Source organism: Spermophilus citellus (genome assembly GCF_964194105.1).
Source record: "Spermophilus citellus genome assembly, chromosome: X".
NCBI classification, from domain to species: Eukaryota; Metazoa; Chordata; class Mammalia; order Rodentia; family Sciuridae; genus Spermophilus; species Spermophilus citellus.
In genome coordinates this window covers 74,702,358-74,718,867 of record NC_138190.1, presented here as the reverse complement: position 1 = coordinate 74,718,867, position 16,510 = coordinate 74,702,358, and the positions used below count along the sequence as shown (strand labels likewise).

Here is a 16,510-nt window from a genome sequence, read left to right as displayed (position 1 = left end):
AAATGGACTATTCCAGGAGCAGAAGACATTTTGACATAGTAAGAGACCACATGATTTGGAGTTTATAGAAATAGGATAAAATTCTAACTTTGCCACTAACTTGCTTTGTGATATTGAGACTTTTCTTTCATTCTTCATTGGCTAAATTTCTCAGTTTTGACAATGGGAATTTCATTAGATAATGTCACATCTCTGACAGGCCAGGAATCATTCAATTACTCTGGGAAAAACTCCCTGCCCTACAGGCAGTGCCTAAAGACAACCAGTCACTTTCTGCTTTCCCTTTCTACAGCATGGACAGCTATTGTCTGTTGGAGGTTGGCAGAGAGTAGGTGGGGCATGGCAGCAGGGACTATTGCTGCAGTAGCAAGCCCTTTCACAACAGCCCTGTTTTGTCATTTTGCATCCAGATTTCCGTTGGCTAACCTCAGCCTTATCTTCCTCATTTCTATTTCCTCTTCAAGGCACCAAGAGCCCTTCAAAACACATGACCTTCCTGCTCACAACATAAAGACCAGTTCCCTCTGGCCTCTACAGTTTGGCTCAGCACCAGGGAACCTGTGTCCTCTCTGAGACCAAGGCACCACTCCAGTGACAGGTATAGTATCCATTTGCTCCCTTCTTTAAATTCCCAAGCTGAGGCAGTGTTCATAGCAGCCAAAGGTAGCTTGGATATGACCATGACCATCCCATTTTCCTTATTCTCATCAAGGATTTGGGGTGAAGGGTAAAACAGATAAAGTTTCTATTGGTCTTCTATCCTGAAGTTTCCAGTGGTAGAGAGAAGGGGGTGTATTTCCTACCAAAGAAGGATATTTAGGAGACAGTCATATGAAAGGCAAAAGTTCTCTGGAAATCTGACAGTTCTGGTTTTTCATTTACCCAATATTTATCTTTGGGCAATTCCTTTCTCCAGACCATGTTTCTTTTGCAAAAAGAGGAGGCTGAGAAAGGTTAGATGGATGCATCTTAAGACTTAGTTTTTATATCCCTTTTTTGATCATTGCCATTCCTCAGTTGATAAAAGAAATGGGAGAGATGGTTGAATATATACTACCAGGCAGGGTTAACACATCCAGGAGGAGAGCTGGTGGTGATCCATATAGTACTCTTTGAGAGTTATGACTCAAAGATGAAGGTCTCTTTCTCCTCTAGTCTTATATTTGATTACTAAAATTTTGGAATTAAACAGACGCATAGACTGGGTGTGTATAGAAGAAACTGAAGTCCAGAGAGAGGAAGGAAGGGACTTTCCCAAGGTCACACAAAGAAACTGTAGCAGAGCTGAGACTGGATTCCCAAGCCAGGGCTCTTTCTGCTCTACCCTAGGAGAAATGAGACACCAAGAAGCAGGAGTTGCCTTGTAACTTACCCAGGTGGGCCTCCTTATACTGGATGCAGTTTGGATTTTTTTTCCATAATTTTTATTGTGCATTATAGTTGTATATAAAGTGGGATTTGTTGTTACATATTTGGACATGCACACAATATAACAATAGAATTTGGCCATTGTCATTTCCAGTATTTCTCCTTTCCCTCCCGCCTTCCCCTGCCCCCATGCCTTTGCTCTACTGATCTCCCTTCGATTTTCAAAAGATGTCCCCCAAATTTATTTTCCTTTTTTTCTTTCTAGATTCCATGTATGAGAGCAAACATAGGACCTTTGACTTTCTGAACTTGGCTTAATTCATTTAGGCAGGGTCCTGCAGACTTCTTTTACTCCACTCCTTTTACAAATACTTGGTTCACTCTGGGAATTCAGAATTCCTCAGATGCCTACCTACACTTTCTCTTTCAGGCTCATCTTTTCCAATACCCTTCACCAAAATTGACCTCAATAATAGGGGCTTTGTGGAGCTCTCTAATGGAAAATTTTGCATTTCAGTGGGGACAAATGATGACTTTTCAGATAGTATAAATATACCAACAGATGAATTTTCAGAGTCCCTCAGTATCACCCCATGTGGGTATCCATCTCTTCTTTCTATGAGTCTGGCCAGTCTTTCTCAAGTGAACCTGCTTTTCTTATGAAAACTCAATTGGAGAAGCATGGACTAGAGCAGCAAGAGTAGAAATGAAACCAGTCTAATTCTAGCTCAGCCTCTTCATTTCTTCCATCAATGCTGAGATAATATTGTCCACAAACTGTTCAACTTCCTGTATACTAGGAATCATTAGCCCCTTTCACACTTTTCTTCCAGGTTTCCTGAGGTGAATGAAGTCAGAAGTGGCATTCAGGAAGCTGTGAATATCTCCAGATTATCCAGGTGTTCTCACTGCAGCTGGAACAGAATGGAAGTGATGACAGAAGAAAGATACCAGTCCATTTCTCTCCCCCTGCCACCCCAACTTAAATTCTGGTAATCAGCTTCCTTTGCTAGCTTCCATCCACAGCTCCAGTGGCTGAGCCAAAGTCTGATCACATGTAAGAGGCTCTGAAAATCTCACCAAACACTTTCCAACAACCCTGTAAGGTAAGTTTTTTTTTTGTCCCATTTCTAGAGAAGACAAATGAAGCCCAAAGAAAAACTTGCCCAAGCCACGTTGGCTAATTGATGCTCAAGACATTAGAACCTAAGTTTGTCTGATTCTTTTCACTATGCCATATACAGTTACCATGACTGTGGTTGGGCTGAGAGCCACACTTCTGATTGGTTTAGGCTGAATTGGGTAGGTAGAGAAGGAAGCGTGGAGGTAGAAAAGACTGTTTAGATCCTTAGCTTTGAGGTCACACCCTCATATCAATCCGGAGGGACTTGTCACCCTCTTACATTCCACTAAAATAGTTGTGAAAAAACACTGAGTACTTTCTTGTAGAAAAACTTCTTGGAGCAGTTTTTTTAATATTTATTTTTTAGTTGGACACAATAGTTTATTTTGTTTATTTTTATGTGGTGCTGAGGATCGAACCCAGGGCCTCAAACGTGCTAGACAAGCATTCTACCGCTGAGCCACAACCCCAGCCTTCTTGGGGCAGTTTTTCATTCCTGGTAATCTTGAGATGTTTGCCACTATTGATGCCAGTATTTAATATAGAACAGTTGCTTTCTCATAGATCAACTGCCACTGCTGGGAAGGGCAAGAATTTTACACTGGTAATTTGGCATTTTTAGCAATAGGATCTTGGTTTTGCCAAGGGGATGCTCCAAGAGGTTCCAGGCCTGACTCTGCTCCTGGAAGCTTTCTTTCTTCCCTGGTAGCTCTGCGTTCAAGATCTCAGTGCCACATGGTGATCTCTACTGCCTTTTTTTGCTCTGTTGATGTGGCTCACCTCTTATCCAGAGGGATATATAAAGCAGGGAGGTAAAAGGACCAAGCAGGAAAGTTTGAGGGCACAAGAGTGTTATATAGGACATAACCTCTAACTGCAAGTAACTTATTGTATAACCTTTAGCAAGTCTCTTCCCCAAGATATCTCAGTTCTGTTAAAGCAATTGCTAATAGTTCTTACTCTAATTCTGGTAGCAGAGCCATCGTTTGAACATTATACACACACACACACACACACACACACACACACTAAGGACTTTACATGCATTATCTTAGGCCATTCTTAAAGTTAATTTATGAGGTAGGTACTATACTTATACATACTTTGTGACTGTGGAAAACAAGAGCTCAGATAGGAAAAATAATGTATCCATGGTTGTTGAGCTAGTTAACATTAGAGAGGATTTGAGCCCATTTTTTGTTACTTTAAAAAAACTTTAATTTCTCAATCTTAGAATAACTAAGTCATACTTAACATAGCAAATTTTACCAATGGAAACATTTTCCCTCACATTACTTGTGTTTGTAACCATTTTTAACCTCAAAGTCTGTGTGCATAAGCAAAACACTGTGAGAACACAGCTTGGGAGTATTGGGAAGAAGTGGGAGCAAGGGGACCTGATCTAGGACCTGACTAGGGGACCTGATCTTTTCCTCGAGTCAAGAAGGCAGAATGATGACCAAATTGTCTCCTTTCTGTTGTGTATAGGAGCTCACTAAAGCTGGGGACACATAGAAATGTCAGATCTATAGTACTTAGACCGGAGGATCTCCCAGCTAAACACTCAGGATCTCTTTTCTCATTAGGAGTCTTCTACCTGTTTTGCTCACTTCTCTATTCTCATGTTGCAGCTGATCCCTGAAGAGGGACCTCTGCAGTTTTCCTGAAGCTAAAGATGTGACTTCACTAGTGCTTTCTCTCTCTTTCCTTCCAGGGCCACATCCTCCAGGAAGATCTCTGTCCCGTGGAAGCCCCTGGCCTGGCCTCCGGCAGTGCCACGCTCCGTGTATTTGACAAGCTGAGTTGGACACTCCATGTGGTAGAGTGTCAGTTTGTCAAATACCCCAAGTGCGGCACATGCTTAGCAGCTTCACACCAGGGCAGATGGGATACAACATATTTGCTGCCAAGTGGATGTAAGAATGCTCATTAAACAACAAGGTCTCCTAATTTATTATTTTTTTTGTAACTTTGAGGGAACCCAAGCAATGCATCTGAGGGTTTCAGGGGGAAAGTGCAGCATCTCTGATAATTATAGCCCTGGTCTTCGTCTACACACATCATGAGAATGCCTAGGAGCACACAATAGTCTTGAAAGACATAAGGGATACACGGATAGAAGTACTCTTTGATTTGTTATTCTCTTCTTCCTTCACATTCCCCTTCCAGAGTGTCACAGTCAAGACACCAGAATCAAATAATACAGGTTATATGAGAAATCTGGGCATGGAAATCCACTCTTTTTATGTTCATTCTTGTCTTCTAAACACAGACTGGCTTTTTCTACCTCTTCCTTTTTCCTCAAACCTCTTCTTGAAACAATTTCTCCATTTCTCTTGGCCTAATTCTTTCCCATACTTCCTGGCCCCACCACAGTATAGTCTCTCCAGGGACTTTTGAAAGTCATCCCATGCTTACCCTTCTTGCACAGCACTCCTTCCCTGAGTCCTGATATATGCCCCAATATCTCATTCCACACAATATAATCTTTTGGATCATGAGCGAACTTTTCCAAGGCTTACTCTTGAATTCCCCACTATATTGTGAGCTTCTAGAAGACAAGAATATATTTCCTTGATTGTTGTCTCCCCTACCATAACCCCATATTTTGGTTACAGAAAATATTCAATAAATGTTTGCTGATTGATTGACTTTCTACTTAGTTGATAAGTTTTGGATATTTGTGCCAAGTGTCACCCGGTGTTCTGTGAAAAGAAAAAAACCCACAAACTATGGAAACCAAAATGTTATACAGTGTATGAGGGAATAGCCAACATGGAGGGCTTTTTCTTCCTGAGAAATGAAGCCAAAGACTGGAGGAAGGGGGAAAATAAGAGGGCAAATAAATTGTAGAATTACTTGAATATACAGATATGTGGTACTTTATTGAAGGATTTCTAAGAGTCCTTAATATTCTAATTTTGCTTTGGGAATCTCCAAAACAGAGATATGGAATGAGGGCTGGGGATATAGCTCAGTTGGTAGAGTGCTTGCTTTGCATGCATAAGGCCCTGGGTTCAATCCCCAGCACCACAGAGAGAGAGAGAGAGACAGAGACAGATAGAGAGAGAGAGAGACAGAGAGAGAGACAGAGATATGGAATGAAGCCTTCCCTATGCCTATCTCTCCACTGAAATTTTCTTGTTTTGTTTTGTGGTCTTGGGGATTAAACCCAGGGTTTCATATATACTAGGAAGACATAGGCAAATATCCTGCTACTGAGCTACATCCCCAGTCTTTATTATTATTATTATTATTATTATTATTATTATTATTATTATTATTTTAAATATTGAGACAAGATCTCACTAAGTTGCTGAGATTGGCCTAGAACTTTTGATCCTCCTGCCTCAGCCCCCCAAGTAGCTGGGATTACAGGTATTTGCCACCAAACCCAGTTGTCCAGGGGAACTTTTATTCCCCATGGGATATCTCATGATATTCCATGATATTCTCCTGATACTACATGTAACAAAAATTGAGGGGGCTGGGGTTGTGGCTCAGTGTTAGTGTGCTTGCCTAGCATACATGAGGCACTGGGTTTGATTCTCAGCACCACATACAAATATAAAATAAAGGTCCATCAACAACTAAAAAAAAATTTAAAAATTGAGAAACTTCCCTAGACAAACTTCATACCTTCCTTCCCTTCTAGAGAGCCTTCTTTTCACTTCTTTTCTTTGCCCTGACCAGACAGCTACCTAAGATATATCCCATATTGTAATACCTAGGAATCACTTACTGGCTTGTCATATATGGAAAAAGTTTTTAGTATGGGGACAAATATGAACTCCAGAAGGTGTCTGCTGCAATAAATATATACTTCTAGAAATTTACCGGCCTAACTTGTGGTCTCTGTTCTACCACTCTGATGTATATGTGTAACTTTAGACAAGTCCCTTTTTTTCTCTGGCCCTCAATTCCTCATCTTTAATATGGGATTATTAGGATCAGTAATCTCCAAGTTCTTTAAGATGAAACTCTGATATATTCCTGAAGTTTCAAAATTCCTATGGGGTTGGAGAGGGGTCCCTGAATTTGTGATTCATTTTACCAGTGGAAATAGAACAAAGATTGTCTTCTCAACCCCAGCAATTCCTTTCTCTTTAAGGTAGTAGAAAAAGATAATGGGTGTTTTCAGAGGCTATGGGATCTGTACACTGAGCTGTTTCATGAAGGAAGCTGAGGTTTCCACTGGGTGGGGAACCCTGTTTCAGAGGCTTATAAGTGTGATGGGGAAGAAGAATTTGCTCCTTTCACCAGCTATGTGAATCAAGTATCTAGGGATGAGGAAAACACTGAGGTTTTGACCATGGACTTGGCAGGTTGCATGGTGGTAAATGGGAGGCCACCTCCTTGTTCACTTTTGTGTACTATTTTGACTTCTATAATCACCCCACAGGGGAAGCAGCTCTTGCTAAACCTGACCTGACCCTGGAATGAGAAGTAGAAATGTGACAGTTTCAAGAAGAGTAAAATGATTTTGACTTCACATGATTTACATGGGGAAAAAGAAGCAGTGTAGATATGGCCCAGGACATGTTCTTACAGGAGAGCTCAATTTAAAGGTGCATACACAACACATACACACACACACACACACATGCACACACACACACACACACACACACACACACACACACACACTTAGTCCCATTCCTGCTTGAGAAAGACTTCAATGCTTTTACTTCCACTCCACATTATAAGAAGGGGCCAGGAGCTAGAGAAAATGACCCATGAAAAATATAAATACCCCCAAATTTTAGGATTTAAAGAAGTAGAAATCCTTAGGGATGATATAAACATACTTTGGAAAGAAGGTAATCCTTTTATCTCTCCATCCATAATTCCCTGAGGAAGAAGTAGAGCTCTTTCTTTGTTAAAATTTCAGTTGACCCAGGAAAAGTCATTCAGGTAGAGCTGACAGGATGACAAGAATGGGAATGGAAACCAGTAGAGTCCTGTTTAACCAAAGATTCACTGTGCCCCAGCTGGGGCTATCTGTGGAGTAAAAAAGGAGTGGCATGATGGAAGGGAAGATCAAAAATACAGAGTTGTAACCTGTAATCGCAGAGGCCAGGCCCCAACCATTTTGATCACTCTTGTTAGTTAGTACCGTACCTTGAGAGAACAACACAACTGAGGTTGCTATCATGATTATATTTATTGAGCACCAAAGGAATACCAAAGCACTAGACTCACAGGGCAAGAGCAGAATTGAACCCCAGCCTGTGACATGACAATCTCAATTAAAAGCTGTCTATCCCTGGAGAACAGGCAGTGATCCTGGATGCAACTCCTTCTCCGACTGTCAGTGTTGGGCCTCCTTTGGTCTTCTGGTGGTATCTGGAGACATGATGACCAAGTCCTAGTGCTGGCGTTTCACTGGTGTTTGGAGAAAAGCAATGGAAAACCCAGGAAGAGATACTAGAAGGGCTCAGGGCCAAACTCAACAGCTAGCGTTCTTGAGATGCACATGGCTAATTCTTAGGCAAACCAGTCACTCTCAGGAGCCGCAACATTGGCAGGAAAGACACTTTGGACTATCCAGGAAGAGAGGTAGCAGAGAAGGGGGCATGCAGAAGGCAGGGACTGAATACTGAATAGTTAATTATGTCAACAGAATTTGACCTAGTAGGGGATTGTTAGCAGACACTCTTAACCTCATTGCCCAGAATCTCATAATCCAAGGGAACTGTGTGCAGCAGGCGGGCATAGTCACCATTGATCTGGGCGATGATCTGGTACTCCTGGCCCAGGCAGGGATCGTCAGAGTAGTTGTTGTCCAGAGCTTGGGGAGCTGGCTCATCACTGGAACAGCCACTGGTGTAGATGGCCACTCTCATGGTTTCTCCAGAGTCACTGGCCTCACTGGAAGGCATCCTAAAGTCCAAGAGTCCACCTTCCATGAGAAGTGACTTGGAGCTTACACCCTGGTTTCTCACCCATCTGCCTAAGTTCTTACCAACTGACTCTGAGGCTCTTGCCACCTAAGAATTCTAGGGGCAGAAGGCTGGTAGGTCTAAATCATCTTGTGCTTTCAGTGATCTAGGGCAGAACCTCAAAAGGTGCCTCAGAGAGGATATAAAGCTGTGTCCTGTCACTGAAGGACATTGGTGTTAAGACTAGCTCTATCTTTGCCACACATCCCACCTTCCTCCATATTGCCTGTCAATGACCAACAGAACTGAGGGCAGAGAAGAGGTTATAGGATGGAAAAGGAGATGCTATCTTACCTGCTTACTTCATAGACATGCTCTAGAAAAGAAGGAGGAATCAGGTCAGAAATTTCTATGGACAAGGAACAAGAGTCAAGCATGGACTCTGGATACCAGTCAAAAAATGAGGGAAGGGAACAGAGGGGGATTTCTATGTTTCAGATTTCCAACAGTGGGAGGTATTGGGGAGATACATTGAAGCACAAGGATGCAGATTTGTCAGATAAAGGAAGGGGAAGCATGCTTGATCACTGTTCTATTTGGCATCTCTGACTCAGGATATTGGACTGGAGTTGTTGCTTGATGTGGGTGGGGAAGATCACTGGAACTCGACAGGTTCTCCACCCAAGAATCTGAGTCCTTGTGGGAAACTTGACTTCTGGGCCACAGCCCAGGAAGAAGGGGCTGGATTAGTTTGATGTCAGGGACTATGACCCAAGCCACTCCCAAGTGTACTCACCCCCATCCCACACCCTAGAAAGGCCTTAGAATAGGTAACCATTGCCCCCTAGTGTCTGTGGAGGGAAATTTCCCTATATTCCATACAGGCTCAAAGGCTTAGCTTGGTACAAAGATGGATATCTCTTGATACTACCCTCTATGTGCTTACAATTTTCAGGGGAACAACTGGGAATGCATGAATTAAAAACAACAAATAAGTAAACAAACAGGGTAAGACTAGAGCCTTCTGCCTTTCGGTAAAGCCTTAACATTTCCATGTTCTACTTCCCCCATTGGCATGGGCACTCAGCACCATAGGGGTTGTGTCTTTTTTTATTTTATACTCCCGGAATCTGGCACACAGTAGGTGTCAGTAACTATATTTTAAATTGAATTGATACATTGAAGATGTCTCCCTTATAGAGAGGTAGAAAACAGGCATTCTGGGAAGGCAAACAAAGAAGGGGAAAAAGCATAAAGGTGTGAAGAATACGGCCTATTTGTTTCACTTTAGTACCTGGTAATGAGGATAGGTAAAAGGTAATGGTGCATGTTGAAAATACAGGCTAGAGGCATATCACAGAGGGTCTTGAATATAATTTTACATTTTGACTTCTATCCCCTTAGCACTGAAGAGCCATGCAACATTTTGAGAAGGAAACAGGCTAATGTGGTTACTATTTATGCCCAGCCTCATCAAGACTATGATGAATACTTTCCTTTTAGTGCTCCTTGGGTTGTGGCTCTTGGGATTTGAGGTATCTCCACTCCCATGTTTATCCTCATGGGTCACAGCCATGCTTACTAGCCAAGACCAGTATACTTGAGATCCAGAGAATGAGATATTCAGGACTCCCTTCTTTTTGTTTAAAGAGATGCAGGATAGAAAGCAGGCTCTTTGTAAGTACAGGATAATGCAGAGAAAGAGAGAAACTAATGCTAATGAATATTGGGTCAGGTCCATAATACAGCAGGCATTAAGTTCTACCTAGGTTTTTCTTATAAACAAATATTGTAATTCTCTTTGTCCTTCTCAGCTGGCCCATTGTCATGAAATGGCTCTGATAACTGTACTTTCTCATGCCACTTCTCTGCTCAAAAAGTTAGATGACTTTTAGTACTTCTAAAAAGCTTTTAGTAAAGAAAGTCCAAATCATTTAGACTGGCATTCAAAGTCTTCTTTAATTACACTTTGAACTTTTATTTTTCCTTTTTTCCCTATTGCTCCAATTCTCTTTATTGATGACCTCACACTCAGTTGTCTTTTTGAGTTTTACATTTGAACTCCTTACATGCTGTTTGCATTCTCCAAGGACTGGTCCAAGTTTTGCTATCTGAAAGACCTAGCTAATTACTCAAGCCCTAAATGACTCTCCTCTTCTCAAGATCATTGTAGTATTGTCTTTCCCAGGTTTTGAGTCCATAATTTTCATTTCTATGTTTTGTTATTGGTAAGTTTAATGTTTCAACCTTGAATTTTCTATATAAATTATAAGCAACTTGAGGGAAATTCCTTTGCATCCTTATGAGGTGACATATTACAAGGAGATGCCAAATATTTCTGCATTCATTTCCATAATACTTATGTTATTGTTTGCATGAACATATGTCTATCTGCACCTGTACCCTCACTCCAACAGTAGGTTGGGGGTTCACTGAAGTGCCCGACACAGTGTCTGACACAGAGCTTAAATATATTACCAGAAAGAAAGAAGTAAAAGCCACCCCAAAATCAAGTCACTCACCTTGTTGGGATGTCTTCCGGCAAAGCATGATATAAACCATGGTGATAACCACCACACAGCACAAGGAGATGATGAGGATGATGGCAAAGATAGGAAGACCCCTTCCTAGGATGCAAGACAAGACCAAGTGATATAAGGTTGAAAAATAAGGCAAAAAAAAAAACTGTAAGGATGAGCCTAGATTAAACCAGGATTTTTTTTTTTATTTTCCACTTTCCTTCTTCTCTTTACTTTCTTAGTTAGTCAAGGAGACAAAACTCCAGTGCCATGAGAAAGATTTGGGAAAGGCCTTATACACCAGGTATAAACAAATTCTTGCAGACCCACTGGTTGATGGCTGATTAGCCTGGGAATTTGAGCCACACCCCCATACTTACCATGGGACCAAGGAAAGAAGTGTTTATCTTCTCTTAGAAGGAAACAAAAAGTAGTACCTGGACTTCCTAGCTTCATCAAAATGCTACCTTAATAAGATTCTGATTAGTTACTTCTAGTCACAAATGTTCTTTCCCTTATAATACTCTTTTCTAAATTCTCTTCTTCCTTCTATCTCAAAACATATATCCCCTGTGCCACCTGGGGTACATCTCCAGTATGCTGAAAGAATCCACTGTACTAAGCTTCTAGTCCTGGTTCTGTTACATACTTGCAATGGTGAGGTAGAATAATGGTTCTCTGAAGATGTTTATATCTGAACTCCCAGAATCTGTGGGTATATTAGTTTATATTACAAAGAGGAATTAAGGTTACAGAAAGAATTAAGGTTGATAAATAGCTGGTGTTAAGAAGGGGACATTATCCTTGATTCTCTGGGTGGGCTCAATGTAATCATAAGGATCATTTAAAAGTGGAGGGAGGAAACATAAGATGTCAGAGTCAGAGGAAGAGTTGAGGATGCTACACTGATAGTTTTGAAAATGGAGAAAGGGAGAAATGAGCCATGTGGGCAGCTTCCATAAAGTGGAATGGATAAGGAAATAAATTATTTCCCAAAGTTTTCAGAAGAAATGCAATCCTACTGAGTCCTTGATTATAACTCACTAATAACAGTGTCAGACTTCTTATCTCTAGGATTGTAAGATAATACATTTATATTGTTTTAAGATACTAGGTTTCGGATATGTTTTACAGCAGCAATAAAAAATGAAAACAGTGACCTTGTCAAATCCTTGACTGTCACTAGACCTTAGTTTCCCCATAAGTTAAGTGAAACATTTGGATGATGTCTAATGCACTTTTGGCTATAATATTCTTAATCTAGGGACTAGATCAAGAGATAGAAAGGGGTATGGAAAGGAATTCCTTCCTTTGAGATTTGTTGCTGTTACTGGCTTTCTTTTTCCTAGATTCCATGATATTCTGTCCTAGAAATCTGTTATATGTGGTTTTCCAAGGTTCTGGTTAGGAGTGAGAGTGCCCAAGCTATAAGCTGGTGCAGATCAAAGAAATACACCTCCTTGATGAGAATCAAGCAATAAAATCCTTGATAGATGATGTAGAGTATGGATCCAATATCTGAGAACTTGTACTTCTCCCAGAGTTAACTTTTTATCATCCCAAACCAAGAGGCATATTCTAATTTCCCTTCTTCCAATTGATGTTTCCGTGGAAGAACCATCGAAGTATGGAAACCTTTGAGCCAAAATTAACAATACAAAGGTAGCACACAAATCAACTATGTTTATGCTCAGAGACAGTTAGGGAGCTCTGCAAACAGGGTGAGGTAGAAAAGACATTCAGAAGTCTATCCTCAATGATACAGAGCTAAAGGATACGACTAGGAGTGAGTGTCATCAAACTATTTCTCACCAACTAATTAAAACAGCTATCTGATATAGATCAGGAGTCTTAGAGGTCCCTTGGTATACCAGGAATTGACAATTTTGTTGCAGCGTCATGAGGTGGTCTTAGAGAGTTCAAGAGGGTGGGATATGGTAGTCCAAGTTATAATGGGGAGCTTATGGTTTAAGGGAAGCTGCTAATTATCAAGTGGTGTGAAAGCAATTCATTATTTTAAAAGTAAGCTCAGTCATATCAGTGCATACTAGCTATCAGTTAAAGGTGCAAAAAAAATCTTCTCTTTGGGATTTCAGTCTCTGAGACCCCGACCTGGGAATCCTTGAGACTTTAGACGAAAAAATTAGCTGCAAGCTGCTGGGGAAAGGTCTGGTTGATAGCGCAAATAACAGGGTACGGGGTACTGCTATTATCCTTACCTGACCCAATGTCCATTTCCCTAGGAAGGCTGCTTAAGGTTGTGGCCCTATTCCTATTTTTGTTCAGAGTGTTTGGGAAGTTTATTACTATGGAAATAAGAAACTAGCCAAGAATACATTTGTCACTCCCCCTTTCACCTCAGTTTGACTTTGCTCATCCTTTCACATATCTCTTCCACTCTATGAAAACTACCCTACTCATCTACAGGATATTTAATGGTTTGTAGAGTTAAATGCCACAGGACAGTTATATAGTAGAAAGTCTTGGAAACAAAGCTTAGCATCAAGAAGGAAGGATAGAAGTCTTGACATTGTTATTACATGGCCCAGCAACTGTGTTCCCCAAATAGTCACTCACTTCAGTGGTCCAGTTCCGGGATGGGTTCACTATAGATGTCTCTATGACAATAGGGAATCAGGGTCAGGGGGCCTCTCTTGCATCCAGTAGCTGTGAGGTAAGAGACCTCTGAAAATGTTGAGGTTAGTCTAGGGGAATTTTTACTAGGTTTTCAAGAGTGGCTGGCCATGAACCACTAGTACCACTAGTACTATTGGTAAGGCATCTATTAGGGGTGGTCAGTTGAAAGAAGGTACATATAGGGGATGTAATACACACAGAGTAAGTCAAACTAGGAGCAAAACACAAATCACAGTATTCTCTTTGGCTTCAGAAGTCTTCACAAAAAAAGATTATACATTTATGATTCTACTTCTTCATCCTTAACTCCTTGTTACCTTTCTTTTGGTTCCAATCGTTTTCTATTATGCTCTCATTAAATAACCTAATGGCCTCTTGTTCCTCATTCAATGGCATTGGGGTTTCTGTCTTGATTTCCAAGATACCATTTTGGAACTCTCCTACTCCCATAGAACTCCACTAAAACTTACCTTCCAAGGGAATTTGAATGGTTGTAGGTGCCTCAGTCTTGGTCTTGAGTGGCGTGGAGGAGTCTGAAAGGAAAAGGGAGCTCAATCAAGGGCCTGATACTCTTTAAGTAAATAGCTGAATGCCCTAGGAAAATTAGGAAGTAATCAAGGCCAGTTGGGTCTATACTTGAACCTCTTAATACTTCCCTCATGATCCTGATAAGTCCTGTGTTGTGTTTATCATTCACATATCAGTCTAGGGCAGGGTTCTTAAATCGAAGTTCATAGACCTTGAAGGAGTCTGGGAGTAAAGTTCAGAGGGTCTGTAAACTTGGATAAGAAAATATATTCTACCTTATACTTTATATACAGAGATACAAAAAATTGGGCTATATATGTGTAATAAAGATTATAATGCATTCCACTGTTGTCATGTATTTAAAAATAAATAAATTTTTAAAAAGAAAATATATTCTATATTTTGTTAATTTTTAACTGAAATTTTGTGATTTGTCCTCTTGAGAGGAACTTTGGAAATCTCACAAAGGTGGTATTGGATGATATCAGTGAAAATGGTAGACAAATTATCTTCTAAAATTCACCTCTTCATCAAAACAATAAGATAATTGGAAATTCTTGACATATAATTTTTTTTCCTGAAATTTTGAAATTATCCAAATTTGTAGTAACTCAGAAAGCATCTAAGAAAGAAAAACATGACCATTTTGGTAAGAGAGGTAAGTTTTGTGGCATTTTCACTTACTGTGGTCCCATCACCCCTTTCCCAGCTTGGAGGTAGTCAGAAACTAAAACTCATTGAGACTGGAGATTTGGCTCAGTAGTAGAATGCTCATCTACCATGCTGAAGGTCCTGGGTTCAATCCCCAGCACCACCAAAACAAAAACAAAACAGAAAATAAAACTTTAGCTGGGCATGGTGGTGTATGCCTGTAATCTCAGCGGCTCAGGAGGTTGAGGCAGGAGGATTGCAAGTTCAAAGCGAGGCCCTAAGTATCTAAGCAAGACCCTGTCTCAAAATAAAATATAAAAAAGGGATGGGAATGTTGCTCAGTGGTTAAGCATCCCTGGGTTCAATATCCCCAGTACCCAAACAAACAAACAAAAACCTCATTCCAGGTGCCTCAGTGAGTAAGACAGAGTTCATTCACAACACTCATCATCATTTGACCTCTCTGGTGGTTCCCTGAAAGACCAGACTCAAAAAGTGTATTTTATTGATCACCCAAAGCTAAAAGCCTCTCCCAAGGATGGGAAAATATGTGTTATGAAGAAGTCTGAGGCAATGGGTAACAGTTTTGGGAAACAAGAGACTAACTAAGAATCTTAAAAGGAAAAGCTAAAGAGTTAGATATCCATAGAGAGTTTGAAAAGCTTTGACACATTCCTAGGAGTCTGGAATGCTGTACAGATTGATAAGGCTGTGTGTCCCCTCAGGAAATAGGCCATGAACTCCTGCCTCTGGCTAGCCTTGAGGCTTTATATAAACAAAAAAGTAAAGATTATGGACAGTTGTAAACTGGCTGAGTGTTGAAGATATAGCTTCATAGGCATCAGAGTTATTTGGTAAAGATTAGGAGATTTATTGGTTTCACACACTTAAGAAAATTTATAGCTAATCATTAGCTGAAAGTTAAGCTAACTAAGTATATATTTCGGTGGCCATTGGTGGCAAAGAATACAGAGTTTAATTCAAGAAAGTCACTAAACAAACAAAACAATATAATATCACAACAAGCACTGTCACCAACAAGCTCTAGGGAAAAAGAGAATTGGATTCTAATGTTGCCATGATTTATTATTCTAAAATCTAGTTCTCAACCACAAAAAGTATGAGACATAAAGAAACTGGAAAATGTATCACATAAATATATGAAGAGAAATCAATCAATAGAAATATCCCTAAAGAAGCACAGATACTGAAATTATTGGATAAAACAAATTTTTTTGGTACTAGGTATTGAACCCAGTGGTGCCTTAGCCCTGAACTACATTCCCAGTCCTTTTTATTCTTATTTTGAAACAAGGTCTATACTAAGTTGCTGAGGGTCTTGCTAAGTAGCCAAGGCCACGGCCTTGAATTTATTATCCTCCTGCCTCAGCCTCTGAAGTTTCTGGGAATATGAGCATGTGCCAATGCACCCAGATGACAAAACAATTCAAATATGTCTAAAGTTGAAGGAAAATCTAAATAACTAAAAGAAAGAATGACAATAATTCAAACTTAATGCAGAAGATCAATAAACGGACTAATGTTATAAAGAGGAACCAATAGAAATTCTGGAGTTGAAAAGCACAATAATTAAAATAAAAACTTCACTATAAGGGAGAAAAATTCAATAGAGCCAATTTAGCAAGCAGAATAAAGCATCAGGAAACTTTAATATATGGAAATTTAAATTATCCAGTTAGTAGCATAGATAGGAAAATTAATTTAAAAATAAACAACACCTCAGAGACATGTGGGACACCATCCAGTATATCAACATATATGCAATGGGAGTCCTAGAAAGG

General features: G+C 40.2%; 1 protein-coding gene across 3 annotated transcripts in view; it reads right to left on the bottom strand.

Annotated features, from left to right (window-relative positions):
• Positions 1-7,636: 7,636 nt before the first annotated feature.
• VSIG4 (V-set and immunoglobulin domain containing 4) overlaps positions 7,637-16,510 on the bottom strand; it is a 31,886-nt gene continuing 23,012 nt past the window's right edge. Inside the window, exons 4-8 of one of the 3 annotated variants that reach the window (XM_081277660.1) lie at positions 14,000-14,062; positions 10,896-11,000; positions 8,728-8,749; positions 8,214-8,374; positions 7,637-7,876 (exon numbers count right to left, since the gene is read on the bottom strand). In XM_081277660.1, the coding sequence (XP_081133786.1) occupies positions 7,860-7,876; positions 8,214-8,374; positions 8,728-8,749; positions 10,896-11,000; positions 14,000-14,062 (368 nt within the window). In that variant the 3' untranslated portion in view covers positions 7,637-7,859. Of the gene's footprint in view, positions 8,375-8,727; positions 8,750-10,895; positions 11,001-13,999; positions 14,063-16,510 lie in introns of all 3 variants that reach the window. The other 2 variants (XR_014020071.1, XM_081277659.1) reach the window with 2 other exon arrangements.